General features: G+C 42.9%; 1 protein-coding gene across 1 annotated transcript in view; it reads left to right on the forward strand.

The window, feature by feature from the left end:
• The window catches only part of KLHL29 (kelch like family member 29), a 259,548-nt gene that overhangs the window by 229,845 nt on the left and 13,455 nt on the right, over positions 1-16,248 (forward strand). Inside the window, 2 exon segments of the mRNA XM_086623548.1 lie at positions 7,146-7,339; positions 15,636-15,780. Coding sequence (XP_086479674.1) covers positions 7,146-7,339; positions 15,636-15,780 — 339 coding nt within the window.

The raw sequence follows: 16,248 nt of genomic DNA on the forward strand, positions 1-16,248 counted from the left end.
ATCTCAATGGTTTATGCAGATTTATTTCTGTTTTCTGAAGGTATTTGTCCTGTATTTTAAGTCAGTTTAACTATCAGAAATGTTTTTGTGAACGTGAGAGGGTGCGAGCCCAGGAAAGAGATGCAGTCTTTCATTCCATCTCCCAGTAAACAGGAACATCTAAATAATGCTATCCTGGATATGTGTCTTGATAGATGTCATTGAAATTAATAACATTAAATTATCTCTTTTTATCTTTCCCAGAGTCTCATTTCAGAGAATCTTTGCTCTGATTCTCATATCTCTCTTTATAACAAAGCATCCAAATGTCAGTCAGTTGAGTGAACCCCAAATCAAGCAAAGTCTCCCCCTCTCCTTCCTTATCATCTCAAGTCACCCAAGCCCTTGCCACAAATGACATTGCAGCCTGCAAAGTCGCGCTCAGGCCCTCGGCGTGCCCCGCATGGCTCCATGACAGCAGCCGTGCTGGCTTTCACTTGTAACGAGCCCACCAAGAGACTTTTATGTGAGAAAGGGGCTGATTTCCTCCCTATCATTTCAGCGCACGCTGTCTCCGCTGCAATAAGGATGTCTTGTCATGGGGATTTGCTAAACCCGTGGTTATAATTACTCTGCTATTGTCTATAAAGTGACTTGTGAAACACAGCTATGGAAAAAGTGCAACATGGCCTCCTTTGGGTTATGCCAAGAAAAGAGAGAGGGGTTTGGACATTTTCTTTTTTCTCCTTTGTATTAAAATGACAGTGAGACACGACAGAAGCAGAGCATGGCGTGGCTGAAGCTGTGCATTTTAAAAAGGATGTTCCAGGGGTCTGCTGTTAAAAACGCAGGTGAGAAAAAGCTGACCCTTGTAGCTGTACTGAGCCAAGTCAGGCCTTTTCAGACAAAAGCATTTCCCATTTGGACCAGGCAGCTAATTTATGTGAGCATTCAGGAATTTAAATAGCAGGGACCGCTGCACCAACTTTTGCAAGTGATAAGACTTTCTGGATTTGGGTTGCAACTTTCAGAAAAAAAACCCCACCATATTAACATACATATAAAGCCCCTTTATTTGCTCAGTTGTCTGCAGTTGTATGCACAGTGAATGTCTACTTCTTGACTTTGTCCTCCCTTTCTTTTTTCCCTCCATCAAGAGCTACAAGTGACCGGCCTTCTCCCACCATATTTCTCTGTGGGATGCACATTCCTCTTCAAATATTGTGTTGCTTTGGATAGGACACTGAGATACCATCTCTTGGGAGAGCGGAGACCTCTCTGTCATTCCAGCAGGTCTTACAAAAGCATTGTATTAAAATCATAGTAAAGTTACATAATTGTATGATCCAAGTCAGGTGATCACCTGATTTTTGTCATCACCAAGTCAGGTGATGCCAAAAATTACATTTACCTCTGAGGTTAAAGTTGTTCCCCTCAGTGTTGCATTTCAGGGTCACACACTCTTGGGTTTTGGTTTGGTTTTCACCTCAATGGAGGCATCTGAGATTACAGCCCTGTTACCCATCCAGATGGAGGTACAGAGCTTAGCGAGGCCTGATGCACGATGTGGTCCTGGGCTGTGCCACCGGTGTGAAGGACAACGCACTGGACACCCTCCCTCGCTGGGCCATCTACCACCTCCCTTCGTGCACATGCAGCTGATCTTTCCCAACCACATTTTGCTTTCTGCTTGCTCAGTTAGCTCAAGTGTGACCATACCCAGCTTTGGCCAGGCTTCCATGTGTTTTCGCAAGCATGATGGAGGGCACATCTCTGTGTGTAGGTCCAAAGTGACCTACCTTGACCTCATCAGTTAGCAGCCCCGGATCATGGAGACTGCAGGGTATCATCACAGCAGGTCTTTGAAGATGGAGAAAATAACATTTTCTCCCAGTTTCCTTCTTGTTCTCCACCTGTTTTTCCTAGAATTCTCGGAATATTTCATCCTAAATGGTTAACGTTTTACAAATATGTTTTTTATTGCATTTTGTTTTTTAAAACATCTGTCAGACCATCTTAGCTGTACGTGCTACCACCTGACTGCACCTAACATATCTGCTGCACCATTAGAAAGCATTAAAGCAAGTAGGGACCACCGGACTCCTAATGGTTATGCCATCAGCTCCTGTGCTCCTCTCTCCGTGGCTTTTGGTTGTGTCATTGGGATGCTGAAGGATGCAGCCTCAACCAGAAATTCTGGTGCCACTTAAATCAGTGGATGTTTTCCCATCAACTTCAATAGGGCTGAAATTTTTTTACCCTTTATCTGCCATTTGTCTGTAAAGAGGCAGTAAAAATTCCGGCTCGACGGGTAATATTACAGGACTATCAAAACCAGACAGGTAGGAGTAATTCATTGCTCATCTTAAACCAATATGCATGTGCCAGAGGGGCTGAGTTATAAGTCCATTTTTGTGGCTGTACATGGGTATACGTTCAGGGAGAGTTATGTTTTTGAAATGAATGTTTAGGGAAATATCGGCGCGGCTGCACTTCTCCATCAAGCCCCTCTGGCAAGTTTCTGTGTGACAGGGAGCGAGTCATTAGGTGTTAGGCGAGAGGGTATTACACTTTCTGTCTTCTTCTGAGATATGAGTTGAGCTGGGAGGCGGCGAAATGAAGTGGATCCACGAACTAGGTTTTGAGATAATGGATGGGCCCTGTAATATATGCAATTTGAGAGCCGAGAAGACTGCGTATGCTGACAAGACAATGTATGTGACTAAAAGTGTGGAAATGTGGGTGCTTTGCGGTTATTATCTGTTTGAAGGACAGAAGAAGATGAATCCCCTTGACCTGACAGCACTTTTACAATAGGGTTGTCTAAAATTGGGAGATTACTTCGGCTGGCAGTTTGCACTTGGAACGACAGTCTAAAAAATTTGATGTAAAGAACAAGCTGTATAAGCTTTAGAAACTGCTTCAGAACCTACTGTTTTATTGACGTCTTAAGAAAATTAAATATATAGCCTTGTCCAAGGGTAGTTTCTTAAGCTCCTCAGAACAGTCAGAAGAAAATAAAAAAGGCAAAAAATAGTAATCCATTAATATGATTTTAAACAACATGTGAATCATCTGAAGAGCAGATCAATATTACACTGTACAGCTTTATTTTAAATAGCAGCTTTCCTGCAAACAGAACTAAATAATGTACAAGAAACTGGAGGGTGCATGTCTGTAAGTGACTGACCGTGATGTAAGGATTTTATAATGTGAATAAATGAAGATACTCATAAGGCTGTTTAATGTAGAAGGAGAGAAATTAAGAGACTGAGGGGAAAAAAATACTGGTTTCAGATACTGAAGTGATCAAAAGTCAAGATGGCAGAGAAGCAAATGGCACAGCTTGAAATAAGGGTGTTCTGCTGCTAATATTGAGGTGGTAGGGAGAGAAAGGAGGCGTTGAATGAAATGAGTAAAGCAAGAGGAGGATCAGGCCCACAGATGACATCCTATGAGTGGATAGTTGTGAAAACCAGCACAGTTATTTCTGCTTTTGCTCTCTTCAAGCCTGGGCTGTATTTTCTGCTGGCTTCAGATCATTTCCCACATCATGGGTATATAAATAATACATAAACGTGAAGATAGTGACTGCACAAGGGTCAGGTGAGACGACAGTGCTCAGTGCACGTGAAGTGACAGGCAGGGACACACGTGTCCTGCACATGTGGAAAGCCTGATGTCCAGAGCATGGCAAGGCCATGGACCACAGGGCAGCAGGGACTGCTCTGGGGGCAGAGGAAGGTGTGTAAGGGTGTCCTTGTGTAAGGACACACATGAGTCCATAGTATGCAAGGACTGCAAAACCAGGCATCAGTCATGTGGAAGATGTCCTTGAAGTTTCAGGTTGAGCAAATGGGATGGACTTGGTAGGCCCGTAGCCAAGGACAGGCATGGACACACCGGAACTGGAGGGAGCAGTGAAGGAGAGGGAAGAAAAAGCTTTGCTTGGCTTAAAGCCAGCTCCCATTAATTCTCCATCTATGACTTCAAACAGGGGAATCAAATGCAAAGCTTGACTAATGGAAAGAGATCAAAGTGATTATTCTTTAAATCAGTTCCCTCTGCATTGGCCCCTGAGCAGAGCTGATGTTAAAGGCAGCCGAGGAGCCCCACCAGCACTAGTGGCAGTGGAGCGATGGCAATGCTGGAGATGACGCGACAGATGGAAGGGCCCTAGGGCAGAGAGGTAAAGCAGGTGTCATTATTTCCTGTCCTGGAAGGTTACAAAGATTCAACTTTATTTCTTCTAAAACCAATTTAGTTAATCTGGTGCAAATTCTTGTGTGAACACATTAAGAGCTGATTTGAGATAGACAAAAATGATGGAAACCTGCCTTGCAGTGGGAGACTTAAGGAGCTTAGATTACTTAGTTTATCCCATAGAAAGTGAAGAGGTGACTTTATTATTTTCTACAAGTCCGTATGTGAAAGAGAGAGATTTGATAGCAGACAGCTTTATAATCCAACAGAAAAAAAAAAAAAATACAAACCTTTTACTTTCTGGTGGGTGGGAGCTGAAGCAAAACAGGGACTAGAAATCAGGTCTACAGTTTTGCAAGGGAGTGAACCAGAGGAACAAATTCCTTGGGGGATGGAGAGACTTGATGAACAGGAGGCCTTGAAGGCACCAATTTCTCTTCTTTGGCCCCAGGGTTAAGTTAGACCCTTACTTAAGAGGATTGCTCCACTGAGCAGCCTATGTGAAACCCACATAAGATGCCTGTGCTAGGTGGACAAGGTCTAGCTTCCATCTGCTTTACGGTTCACTGATTTTTTAAACTAAATGACCCTCAAGACAAGAGTGTTTTTTAAGTTGCCCTACTTGCACCTATATCAAGTAGATTTGCAACCCTTGGCTTTCAGCAGATAAAGTGAAACTGGTCATTTCTGGTTTTCTGGTGGCAGATGAAGGAGAGTAGAAGACTGAAAGATTAGTTCTGTCATCATATAGCATAAACAGAGAGCAGTGAAAAATGGGGTCTAGGAGACTTGAGGTCCCAATAGTGAAATTCATCCAGAAAAGAGACTATTGTCTTTGTAATTTGAACCTTTCTCCAGTATTCCTATATAGGTGTGGTCCTCAACCACACCCAACCCCCAGCAAATGTGAAGGGTATAACCCCTCCTTCCCAAAAACATATTGGGACCATCAAAAAGTCATTGGTAGTCGTGGGAACTGTGCTTTGCCCAGGTACTTCTGCCAGTGCTGCAAAAGGCAGCACGGCTGCTCACTGTCCCATCTCAGACCACTTCAACTGGCCACAAACCTTCCTGAGGTTTGGACTAACAGTGGTGCTAAGTTAGAGTGGAGGATGTGAGACGATATATATCAGGTGACAGATATAATTTATATCTTAGAAGCCGAGGAACTAGAAAGGCACATGAAGGCAGTTCTCAGCTATATTTCTTTGCCCAGTTTCTAACCAATTCTAATCAATTTCTTAACCAGCTTTTATTATACAATAAAACATCAACAAGCAAATTACCAAGCCCCAAATGACAACAGTTAGCAAAGCGTAACCCAAAAGCAGTGTCTGAAACTTTAGATTACCCAACATTTTTACATATCTGCTGGGATGGGCATGAGTGCTGCCCCGAGCACTGTGGGCAAAGGCAGGAGACGCAGCACATGGTGCCTTACCTGGAGGAGCTGCTTGTGCAGTCAAACGTGCATTTGCAGGCAGGTTTGGTACCAAACATTAAGAATCAGCCCAATATAAGTGTGTCACCTTCAATGCTCCCAGCACCATGTTGTTTAATCTTGTTATATTTCTCCCCTTTGATCACTTTTTTGTAGATGAATTTAATTTCTCAGTAACTAATTTAGAGCATTGTACAAGGCAGTTCTCCATGCTCATTATAAGGCACTTTCCTCATCTTTTTTAGTTAAAGTTTGCCTCCCTCTTGCTTTTGCTTCATTTTTATGAGTGTGTTAATTACTTTCAGTTATATTACTTGGAAACTCATTAATGCATTTTCATTAAGCACATTATTTTGTGCTGTTCCCACCATTTATGTCTTTTGTCCCTTTTATTTTCCCCAACTTTGGGCAGTGAGAATTTGAGGGGCATGTTGCAAAGGGAGAACTCCCCTGTCGCTGTATCTTTTTTTACAGATGGGTTCATGGCCATGGACTCATTTTGTGTTTGCATATTGCGTATCACTAATAAGAAGAGCAAAAGCCCTGAATGGGTGATGAGGGCTTCTGTTCTTGCAGTCAACAATTCTGAATAATGGCTATGCTGGAAACTCCTATTTGACTGAATGTGCCATTACATGGAAATATAGAAGCCTCGAAAAAATCACATTATTTTCCACTGTCTCCAAGACTCATTTTAGAGCAGCTATTTGGTTCCCTGCCACATTATCTTTAAAAAAACCCCGACGTCTGTACTTGTGACATTGTCTAAAATGAATCTTCATCCATGGATTATTAACTGCACATCCCTTATGGTCAATGGCTTAATTAAATCAGATACTGACGACCTTAAAACTAATTTAGCACTTTCATGCATACTCTTTTCTGTTTGCTTCATGTCAAATACGGATACAATGGTGAAATCTTATTCCAGCATTAACGTTTGCAGCATCCTGCAATGAAGCACAGTAGTTTGGTTCATACAAAGAAAATTAAATGGAAGCACAAAATGTGCGTTGCTGGTCAGTTAACTAGAGTAAAAAGAGCTATCGTGTTGCATTATGTTGCAGGTGAGATGTGTTCCACAAGCTGAACAAGTGAAGTATATTAGCAGTTGCCTGCCTGTGGTTGCTATTGGATATCACTGCACTGATTTGCAAGAATAATCTCATTGTATACTCATTAATAGAAATTAATTAGTGGAAGACATCTCAACAAAGACGTCCCGAGTTTCTTTAGCTTGGACTATAATGAGATTTGAGAGGCATATATAGAAAATAGAACTAGCTTTCTCTGGGCTTTTTCTCAATATTTTAAAAGCTTAGAAAAAAGCATTAATTACACTGTTTATCAAGTGGCTGAATTACCAGGATGTTAAAAAATACATTTCCACCTCTGCTTTTCTTCTGCTTGTCAAGCTGCCTTTCTGTTGTATCCCAGCCTGCTTTCTCTGCCTGTCTGTCCTGCCTTTACTGTCCACCCAGCACTGCGTCATCTCAGCTCATTCCGGTTGCTGTCGTCCTAGGTACGATACGATAACCAACCAGTGGGAGACCATTGCTCCTCTGCCAAAGGCCGTCCATTCGGCCGCTGCGACCGTTTGCGGTGGGAAGATCTACGTCTTCGGTGGGGTGAACGAAGCCGGCCGAGCCGCAGGGGTCTTGCAGTCCTACATCCCTCAGACTAATTCGTGGAGTTTTATAGAGTCTCCGATGATCGGTAAGGGATGCGCGGTGGCAGAATACACCCATTATTACAGTAGAAATTTCTGTGCTACAGATATTTTAATGCCTTTGCAGAAAGTAAATGAGTTGGGGGTGAGGGGAGCTATGTTTACAACAGATTGGCGGTAATGCATGGTTTATCATACCAGAGAAGCAATTATCTGGATCTTTACTGAAGGCAATTGTCACTCATTAATACATCTAGTTATCAGCTAGAAGTGATGAGTTCAAAGTAGAGGAGAAATTAAAGCAGGTAATAGATATGGACAACTAGTAATTTTAGATCCAAAAAATCGCAAAGTGCAGTGAAACGTCATCCTGGCATCATGTGTTGCTCCATGCGGTTTTACAACACTGCTGAGTTAATGGATTATTACTCGCGGTTTCATTAAAATGCCGCCTGTCCTTTGGGAAGTGGCGGTCATTCTTAACTGGGATTTATCCAAAGCCACATGTGCTTCAGAGGCTGAAATCTCTGAGACATATAGATTATTAAAACTGTGTTTATTAGTTTGTGTTGCCCTCAAGCTCACCAAACATTTTACAGAATAAAGATCAAGATGAGAGGCCAAACTTTCCACCGTGCCAGCCAATGTCAGAGGTGCACACTTCCTTCTGCCCTAGGATAGCACTCAGAAGATTGCAACTTACTTGCTTTACCCTGAGTGTTTAGGCTGCTTTTGGAAATAAGGTTTAGCGTTCAGCCTCACGAGGATGTTACTGCAGGGTAACAGCTGGCCTGGGCCACCTGCTCTGCACGGGGTGGTTGTGGACAGCCTTCGGTCTGGTTGTACTTGGGTGGCCAAAGAAACAGCACTCACACATTCATCACAGAGAACTTGCTTTGGAGTGGTTTGCTTTTGCATCCTAGAATCACAGAATCATTGAATAGTTTGGGTTGCAAGGGACCTTCAAAGGTCATCTAGTCCAACCCCCCCTGTAGTGAGCAGGGACATCTTCAACTAGATCAGGTTGCTCAGAGCCCCGTCCAACCTGAACTTGAATCTTTCCAGAGATGGGGCACCTACCACCTCTCTGGGCAACCTGTTCCAGTGTTTCACCATCCTAAACCTCTTAGTTGCGTGGAAACTGTGAGATGAGGTGCTTTGTTTGAAAAAAATCACAATCTCAGTATTGAGCCTGATAGAGCCACAGGAGTAAAGAAGCATAGATATAAGGTATTCAGGTAAGGCCTAAGCATTTTCAGACAGCTAAAATAAGCTGCTCTTGTTGTTGTAGCTTGTTACAATTATTATGATTCTTTTCTTGGGGTTCTCTAGGAGATCAGGTCACGAGAAGCTGGTAGAGCCACGGCTGTAGCCTCCCCTGTGCAGACAGCGCTGCTGCTTTCCGACTCCCGTGCTGCTGTTTGTGTCCAGCCTAACATAACATGACATGCATATGATGCAGCATGAAGCGCCCAGCGGGAGGGCGTTAACCGGCAAAAGCCATGTTTATGTAATATGGCAGCGCAAACAACCCTATTGCCGGGCTTTTTCCACCACGTGGCTACAGCTGCTGCTGTTCATTTAATCCACCGACTGACAGGATGAGGTTTTCCTGTACTCACAGCGCATTGCAAAAATGAATGTATTATGCAAAGAGATATTCCTTTTCCTTACTAAAATAGTACAAGTGTCACAGGAGCTAAGAAATCATTCCCTGGGCTCGTTATACTGTCTAGCAGGCGTCAACACCATGCGTGCTTGAAAAAAATCATCCAAACCATCCAGATTTGGGTTCGTCACCCATGGTTCTAATGGACATGTACTATTATTTCCTAACAAAAATACACAAAAGACACTGGTGAAGTTAAAAGATGGTATTTGTGTTTTCTTGGTGTAAACAAAGTTAATTACTTAAGTTGAAGGCATAAATATATGATGAAATGTGGAGTCACTGTGTGCCTTTGTTGGGAAATGTATAACATCCATTTGTTTGCAAATAAAGTAAAATAACGCAGATCCTGAAAAAATTGCATCCTGGTGGAGAGTGCCTGGGAAACTAGCTGAAGTGATGCCTGATCTTCACTAAAAGGCTGTGGGAATATTGGAAATATACTGTACAAGTATATTCTCCAGCTGTACAAGAACTGCGGTACCACCTGTATTTGTCAAGTAAGTCCAAGAACTGAATGCTACACCAAGTATGGTGCAGTCTAAAACAAAGAGGGAGTAGAAGGAGACTTGGGATGCTTTTGCAAAATGGAGCTGAGATGAACCCTGATATGATTACTGCCTTTGACAGCCTCAGAGCCTTTTTGTTTTGATTTGTCAATTCTTAAGGTGTCCCCCTAAGCTAAGTCAACAGAGATACTTGATGGCAAGCTGTGTTATTTAAGGTCACCCCAGAGATCAGTGAAACCTGTTTCACCTCCAGTAAGACAACACATTATTTAATAACACCTCAAGTGCACTCAGATATGCAACAGCAGATGCAGGTATTGAAAATAGCTAAGGTCTCTGGAATTTTTTAGGCCAGTAGTACCTGTCTCAAGTCACCGTGGTGTTTTATGGTAGTGAGTTGAACACAGCATGGCACACGTTTGAACCCAACAGGTTCATCTCTTCCAAAGCATCCTGTGCCAGCCTAACCCAAGGCAACACTGGCATCAACCATGGCAAGAGGGAGGGTCATTTTTCGGCTAATTTGAATGGAGGTGAAGCAGGCTGGATACTGACATCCTGCCTGTGCAGAGGAGATATGGAATGGAGACCAACAGTAAGTCCACGCAACTCTATCCCTGCTCTTTTCTGCCTGGATTTCTTCCAGGAATAAGCAGTGAATTCACTGCCAGTTTCCACTTATTCTTTAGCTTTCACCTGCCAGGAGGTGTTGGGATGTGGATGCCTGTGTGCAGTAGGTATGACACTCACCAACATGTTGCACAGGGATGCTGTGGTAACCTTTGGGTAGGTGTTGATTACACAGATTCACATCTGTGGAGAAGAGGGTCTTTCTCAGTGCCCTATCCTTTGTCCTGCATCTGTCCTCCCTACCTTTGAAGTTGGCAGATGTTCCTGCAGCAGCACAGCCTACAGATTGATGTTACTGGGGTAACAGAGCCTTGCAGAGCTTTAACATCGTGTATTTTTGGTAAACCACCTTGCACATCTCCTTGTTTTTTTGAGCTGTTAAGAAGTTTGCTGCAGTCGAGCCAAAGTCCTCTAATAGTAAACGAACCCAGGCTACGTACTTGCAGCACCTGCCTTTCTGTTTCTTGCCAGGCTGTCCTATATAGCTCTGCTAAAAATGTATTTCATGCCCAGCTTCCTGAGGTTTGTCTTATTTAACAAGAAGGCCATAGACATGCTGAAGTCAGTGATTGTAAGTAAGCCTAATTATCTTGTCACTGCCTTTTAGTTCACTTTGTGCCTTTCTGCCAGGGCACTAAAATATACTTTTTTTGATACCCTGAACAGTCAATGTCTGTTCTGGTGGCATTACCAGTTTTCATTAATGTTTCTGGATTGTAAGAAAACCAGTATTTAATCATCATCACTATTAAATTTTAAAATCTGGTGAGAACTATGAGAATACAAGTCAAAGATCTATGAGCATTTCTGGTTTCTAATCCAAGTATCTAATTCCTCACCATACCATTTACTCCTGCAGTGATATCCGACCAAAGTGGGACAATCACAAAGCTAAGAATGCAAGAAATAGCTGGAAAACAGCGTTAGCAGCATCTGTGCATTTTTACTGCACCATCCCATGGCTTATTTTGGTTAAAATGCATAATCATTCCCATGAATTTATTTTTGGACTTTAAGAGAAAAATCCTAATGTATGTCTTGGCCCTCTCCCCAAGGCCAATAATTCAGTACCCATGGATGGGTTTGGCCGGCTCTCACCTAGAAGTCTCAAAGCAATGAGCATTTCATCTCATCCTCCAACATATTTTTCTTCCCATGACTGGTTCTTAGTGTTTTTCCCACTAGTGAGCTTGAATTTTACTTTCCTTGTCTCACCCATTTCTCCTCTGCATATGCCATATCCTCCATTCAGAATGGTTTTTTCCACTCCTTGATGTGTTCCCCCTACACATACTTACTCTGCCTTCTATCCAGCAAAGTCAATGGGTTTGTATTTGCCCTTTACCAGATGTCCTCCCTTTCACCTCCTACCTCTGCTTCATCTGTGTGACCATGCTTTGTCCAACTCTTTTCAGTCCATCAACATTTTGCCCATAAATATGGTGCCAAAACTACCCCATGACGGCAGGTGGAGCGTTCTGCTTTGGCACAGGTGATCCCTGCCACACCTACAGAAAACATGGAGTTTGCAAGTGAGGACACTCAACTTTGGGGCCTCTGAGGAGGGTTTTCTTAAGGGTCACTGGGGAAACCATAGGGCCCTGCAACTGCTTCTGTAGTTACAAGAAATCAACTAGCCCGAGAGTGTTGTGCCAGAAGGGCAGACACCCGAGACCCCGCTGTTATTTGCAATATCTGCATGTCGTCCTCACAAGCTATGTTGAGGATCAGACCATAGTCTCCCAGCTGCCACGAGACATCATCTCATCCATCGCTATGCCATTCCTGAGCTTGTCTGCATAGTATTTAGGGAGGGGGAAGAGGCACTTACTATTAAAAGCAGATTTAGCTTGTATCAACTAGTTGCCTTTCTCCAATCTGCTTCACCATGTGCATCAAGCCCCCCCGCTGACCGCCTGCAAGGAGACCCTTCGGTCGGCACTCTATCTGGACTGGTGGCATACCCATTTCATCTTTCTCTTGATTAAAATGTTTGACTAGTTTGGTTTTAATAACCTGTTTCCATATGAAGTGCTGCCGCCATTCATTGTAATGCCACGTCGGGCTCTGACCGAGTGCTTTACTGGAAGGCAACATAAGATCTTTAAGCAATCATGGAAAGGAAAGCAGGACTGTGCTACTTGATCATGTAATGTACCGAGAGATACGAACACATCACGGACAGCACACTGTCGTTACTAAGTGAGGAGCACATCGGTAGGTTGAATTGTCTACCCCATGTGAAGTACGCCCCGGCTCAAGGGTTGTCGTTGAGTGCATACCCCTTCCCGCAATGACCTGTCACTAGAATAGAAATACTTGTGTATTTTCCTATAGCAAGAGCAAAGGAGAGTGATGCTATGATGTTATCCACTTGGAGAGAAGAGAACCTTTTATCTATTATTTCCTTTACATTTATTCTACCTTTTAAACTCAAGTGTGCTTGTTGTCCTGGACAAATCTCATTTGAGATTTTCCAGCTTGAAATAGATTACTGTATCCAACAGCCCCAACACTTGAATTTTGGAGGAGAAAGGAGGCTGCTTCTCTGTTACCATGCTTCCTCTCCCCTCTCTTCCTTCCCTCTGGCAGACTTTAGAAATAACCAGTGTCCCCGCTGTATCCTACAGTCAGTCTCTGACCCATAGAAGCTCGTGTTCATGCCCAGTGGCATTGACCAAAAAGCCCAGCCAGAACATGCTTTTGCAAAATTAAGCTCCCCAACCACTGACCTTGCACTATGAGCTTGTTAAGGACTTAGAGCAGCAGAAGTTGGAGTCTCTTGAGTTTTCACATGAGGTTACCAAAGGCCTGGAAAGGACAACAACAAGGGGAGAGTGTGGATAGCACCTGGGATGAAGTAAGGTTAAAGACTGAAGGTGGTCATCCACACCTAGGTAGCAGGAATGACAGCTTGAGTTTTCCAAGCTCCCTGTATCTGTGAACAATTTCTGCCTCCATGGTAACAAAACAAAACCAAAACACACAGTTTTCTCTCTACCTGTCTCTGGAGGGGTGTCCCTTGTGTCTTTGAGCCATATCTTCATCAGGATCAGGAGACTGTTTACTGTGAACTTCTCCCTTCCTGAAAGAAACAGCAGAGATTTCTCAGTTTCTCTATCTATCTCAGGCTTACTTTATACCAATTTATGACATTGTAGCAAAAGCCAAAAGCAGTAAAAAGACAGCAGATAGGTGATGTATTGAAAAATTGATGAGAATCAAACATGATTGCCTCTTAAAATAAAGAAAGAAAAAGAGTATCGGACTGTCTGCCTATTTGAAAAGAAAAAAGAAAGTCACTATAAAAATAACCAAGGGGTTTCCTCCTCTTTCTTTAACAAAAAGGAATGTGAAGTCAGTGATTCAGTCTCCTGAGACGTCGCTGTTTCTGCCTTGAGGGAGCCCCAAATAATTTCCCTGTGAGATTTGGGAGCTGAGGGTTTTTTTTTTTTATGCAAAAGAGTATCATTCTTCTGCAAAACAGTGCCAGTGGAAGGAAAAAAAAAAAAAACAAGAAGATGTGATAATTAAATAAGGAAAATTTCTGATGAGTGTCAACTGGAAAAAATGTCACATATGCAAGTCTGATTTGGAAAGGGATGTGAGACGGGTTGTTAGGACAGATAAGTCTTTCTGATGAATTATAGTGGCTTAGTGGCACCGAGAAGAAACTGAATACTCCTTGTTCTATTTTCTGGATGAATTAGTTTCTTCCCATCTGTTCCCAAGGATCAGTGACATTTTCCTAATACATCCGTGGTTTTTTGACATATGCCTGTAGATACTCAGCATAATAGAAGCCCAGCTTTAACCCATAACATGTGTTGTCTGTTTTCACACTGGGTGCTGCACCCCCATACATCCCCCTGGCCATGCACCGACATAGGGTGAGATGAACTGAGCCAGACTCATCCCATGGTCAGGCTGGAACAGAAGCAGACACCACAAACTCATTATTTTCCTTCTAGTTTACCAATTCAAACCCCAGTTAAGGAAATTACCTCTCTTCTGGAGGAATACATCAGCTTTTGCTTAATTCATGTCAAATTAAATCTCATGTTAAATATTTCGTGGAATAAGGTGGTTTTACAAGAACTTCAGAGTTACAACACCAGCCATGCAAGAGGTAAGCAAATGCTAAAAGTAAAGCTGCTGGGGCTAATTTAAGCCCATCTCTTTCTGTGTTCCTAAAAGGACACAGTCGTAGGTCTGGGAGGAACATAAAGACCCCTTCAATGTTATGTAGAGGCCGTTATCAGAGATGGAAGAGCACAGTAAAGATGATATCGCACCTCTGCAGCATGCAGCCCTGACTCCCCGCACTCGGGAGGAGGGTTGCAGGGGCTGAAGGCAGCAGGACTGTGTCCAGGCTGATTGTCCACTAGAGATGCAAGAGGATCACCCTTTTCTGAGCATAGAAAAATGCAGATTTTTGGAGAAGCTTTTAACATATAGCTAGATACCGTTAATTTTTATAGAAGTGTCCCCTCACACCAGGGTAGCCATCCAGGAAAGGTCTGCTTCATGCCCCAAAGGGCTTAGGCTCGTGCTCCTTAGAGAACTGGTTGCGAGGTTTATTTTAACTCAAATAAAGCAGTGTATTTTCCTGTCTTTTGTTCCCAGACATTGCCGATTGGTTTCACGGAAATGTTGATTAAAAAAAAATGTATTGCATCAAGACAGACACCATCGTGAGAAATTTCAGCCCAACTGGCTCATATTTAATAATGTGCATATGGTGTGCTAGCAGCATACGGGGCAATTCAACTAATTAAATTAGAATTATTTTATTCGATAATTTGTGGTTAGTTTTACCAATATCTCTAATAATGCCGCAGCTAACACAAGAATTCTAAAGCATCCTTGGAATGTCCAATCAAACTTGACTTAGGAGAAGAGACTTGCACAATTTCAAACTCCAACCTCACACAGTTCGTTGCCAAAATACAGGACTGCTTGGAGGTACGCACACATCTGAAAGTGAAAAAGCAGGTGAATTTATGAGACAGATGAACGGGAAAATAAATGGGGTCTCAGAAAATCTTGTGGATTATGTGGGTGACCTTCCCACAAGCAAAAGCAGAATACAAAAGAGAATCAACTACTGGATATTATTAAGCAGGTCTCTGCACTGTGGGTTTCTTCTGTACATAGCTGCTGCACAGGCATGGGACGCATCTGAGTTAAAATTTGCAGCAATTCAAAATTCTGAAACAACTTGACATCTTAATTTCATGTGTAAGAGTGGAGCTTTCACAGTGACTCCATTAGGCTTCGGGAGAGGATAATTGCACTTTACCAGTTTAGAGGGAGGCGCGTACTGGGGGATGAAGGACTGATGAACTTTAAAAGTGCCTTTGAGAACTTGGAGAGAGAAGAACAAAACCAGGAAAGGTTTCCTCATTTTTCTTTCCTTAGCCTTGGAGGTTTAGAGAAACGTGACCTATCTATAAATAAGGGGAATGTATAAATAAAAAACCAGTCTCCAAACCTGAGCCTAAAACTGATCTCAGTGTTGCTTTCCATTGACAGATAACAAATATGCTCCTGCAGTCACTCTCAATGGGTTCATCTTTATTCTTGGAGGAGCTTATGCACGAGCAACCACCATCTATGACCCAGAGAAAGGCAATATTAAAGCAGGTCCCAACATGAACCACTCCAGGCAGTTCTGCAGGTGAGAAAAACCATTAAAACTGAATTACTGGTGCCTTAACATTTTCTGCTGATAAATAAGCTAATACAACCTAAGAGTGAAGGGGAGAGGGGGAGGGAGGTGTGTAGAATCTGGGGTTTTTCCTCATCAATTTTTTGTACGTGTTCAGGGACACAGCATTTCCCAAAGTGCACATCCAGGACCCTACCATGGTTCACGTGTCTCCTCACGTTCAGGCGCGATGGGTTGTGGGGAGGGACGTGTGTTGGGCTCCTCCAGTGACTACAGGAACGCTGTTCTCCTCAGTTGGCTATGTGTAACCGGAGGATGATAAATACGTGCCATAGGAGAGAGCACCGTAACGTGGAACATGTTTTTGCTGACTAGCTAAAAGATCCTTGAAAGGGCAAAAAGTACTGAGTAAGCACCACACAGTGATATTAATTATTATTTATTACGTGCTTTTGATTGCTTTTTGGGCTCGCTTCC

Source organism: Tauraco erythrolophus, chromosome 2, assembly GCF_009769465.1.
Source record: "Tauraco erythrolophus isolate bTauEry1 chromosome 2, bTauEry1.pri, whole genome shotgun sequence".
NCBI classification, from domain to species: Eukaryota; Metazoa; Chordata; class Aves; order Musophagiformes; family Musophagidae; genus Tauraco; species Tauraco erythrolophus.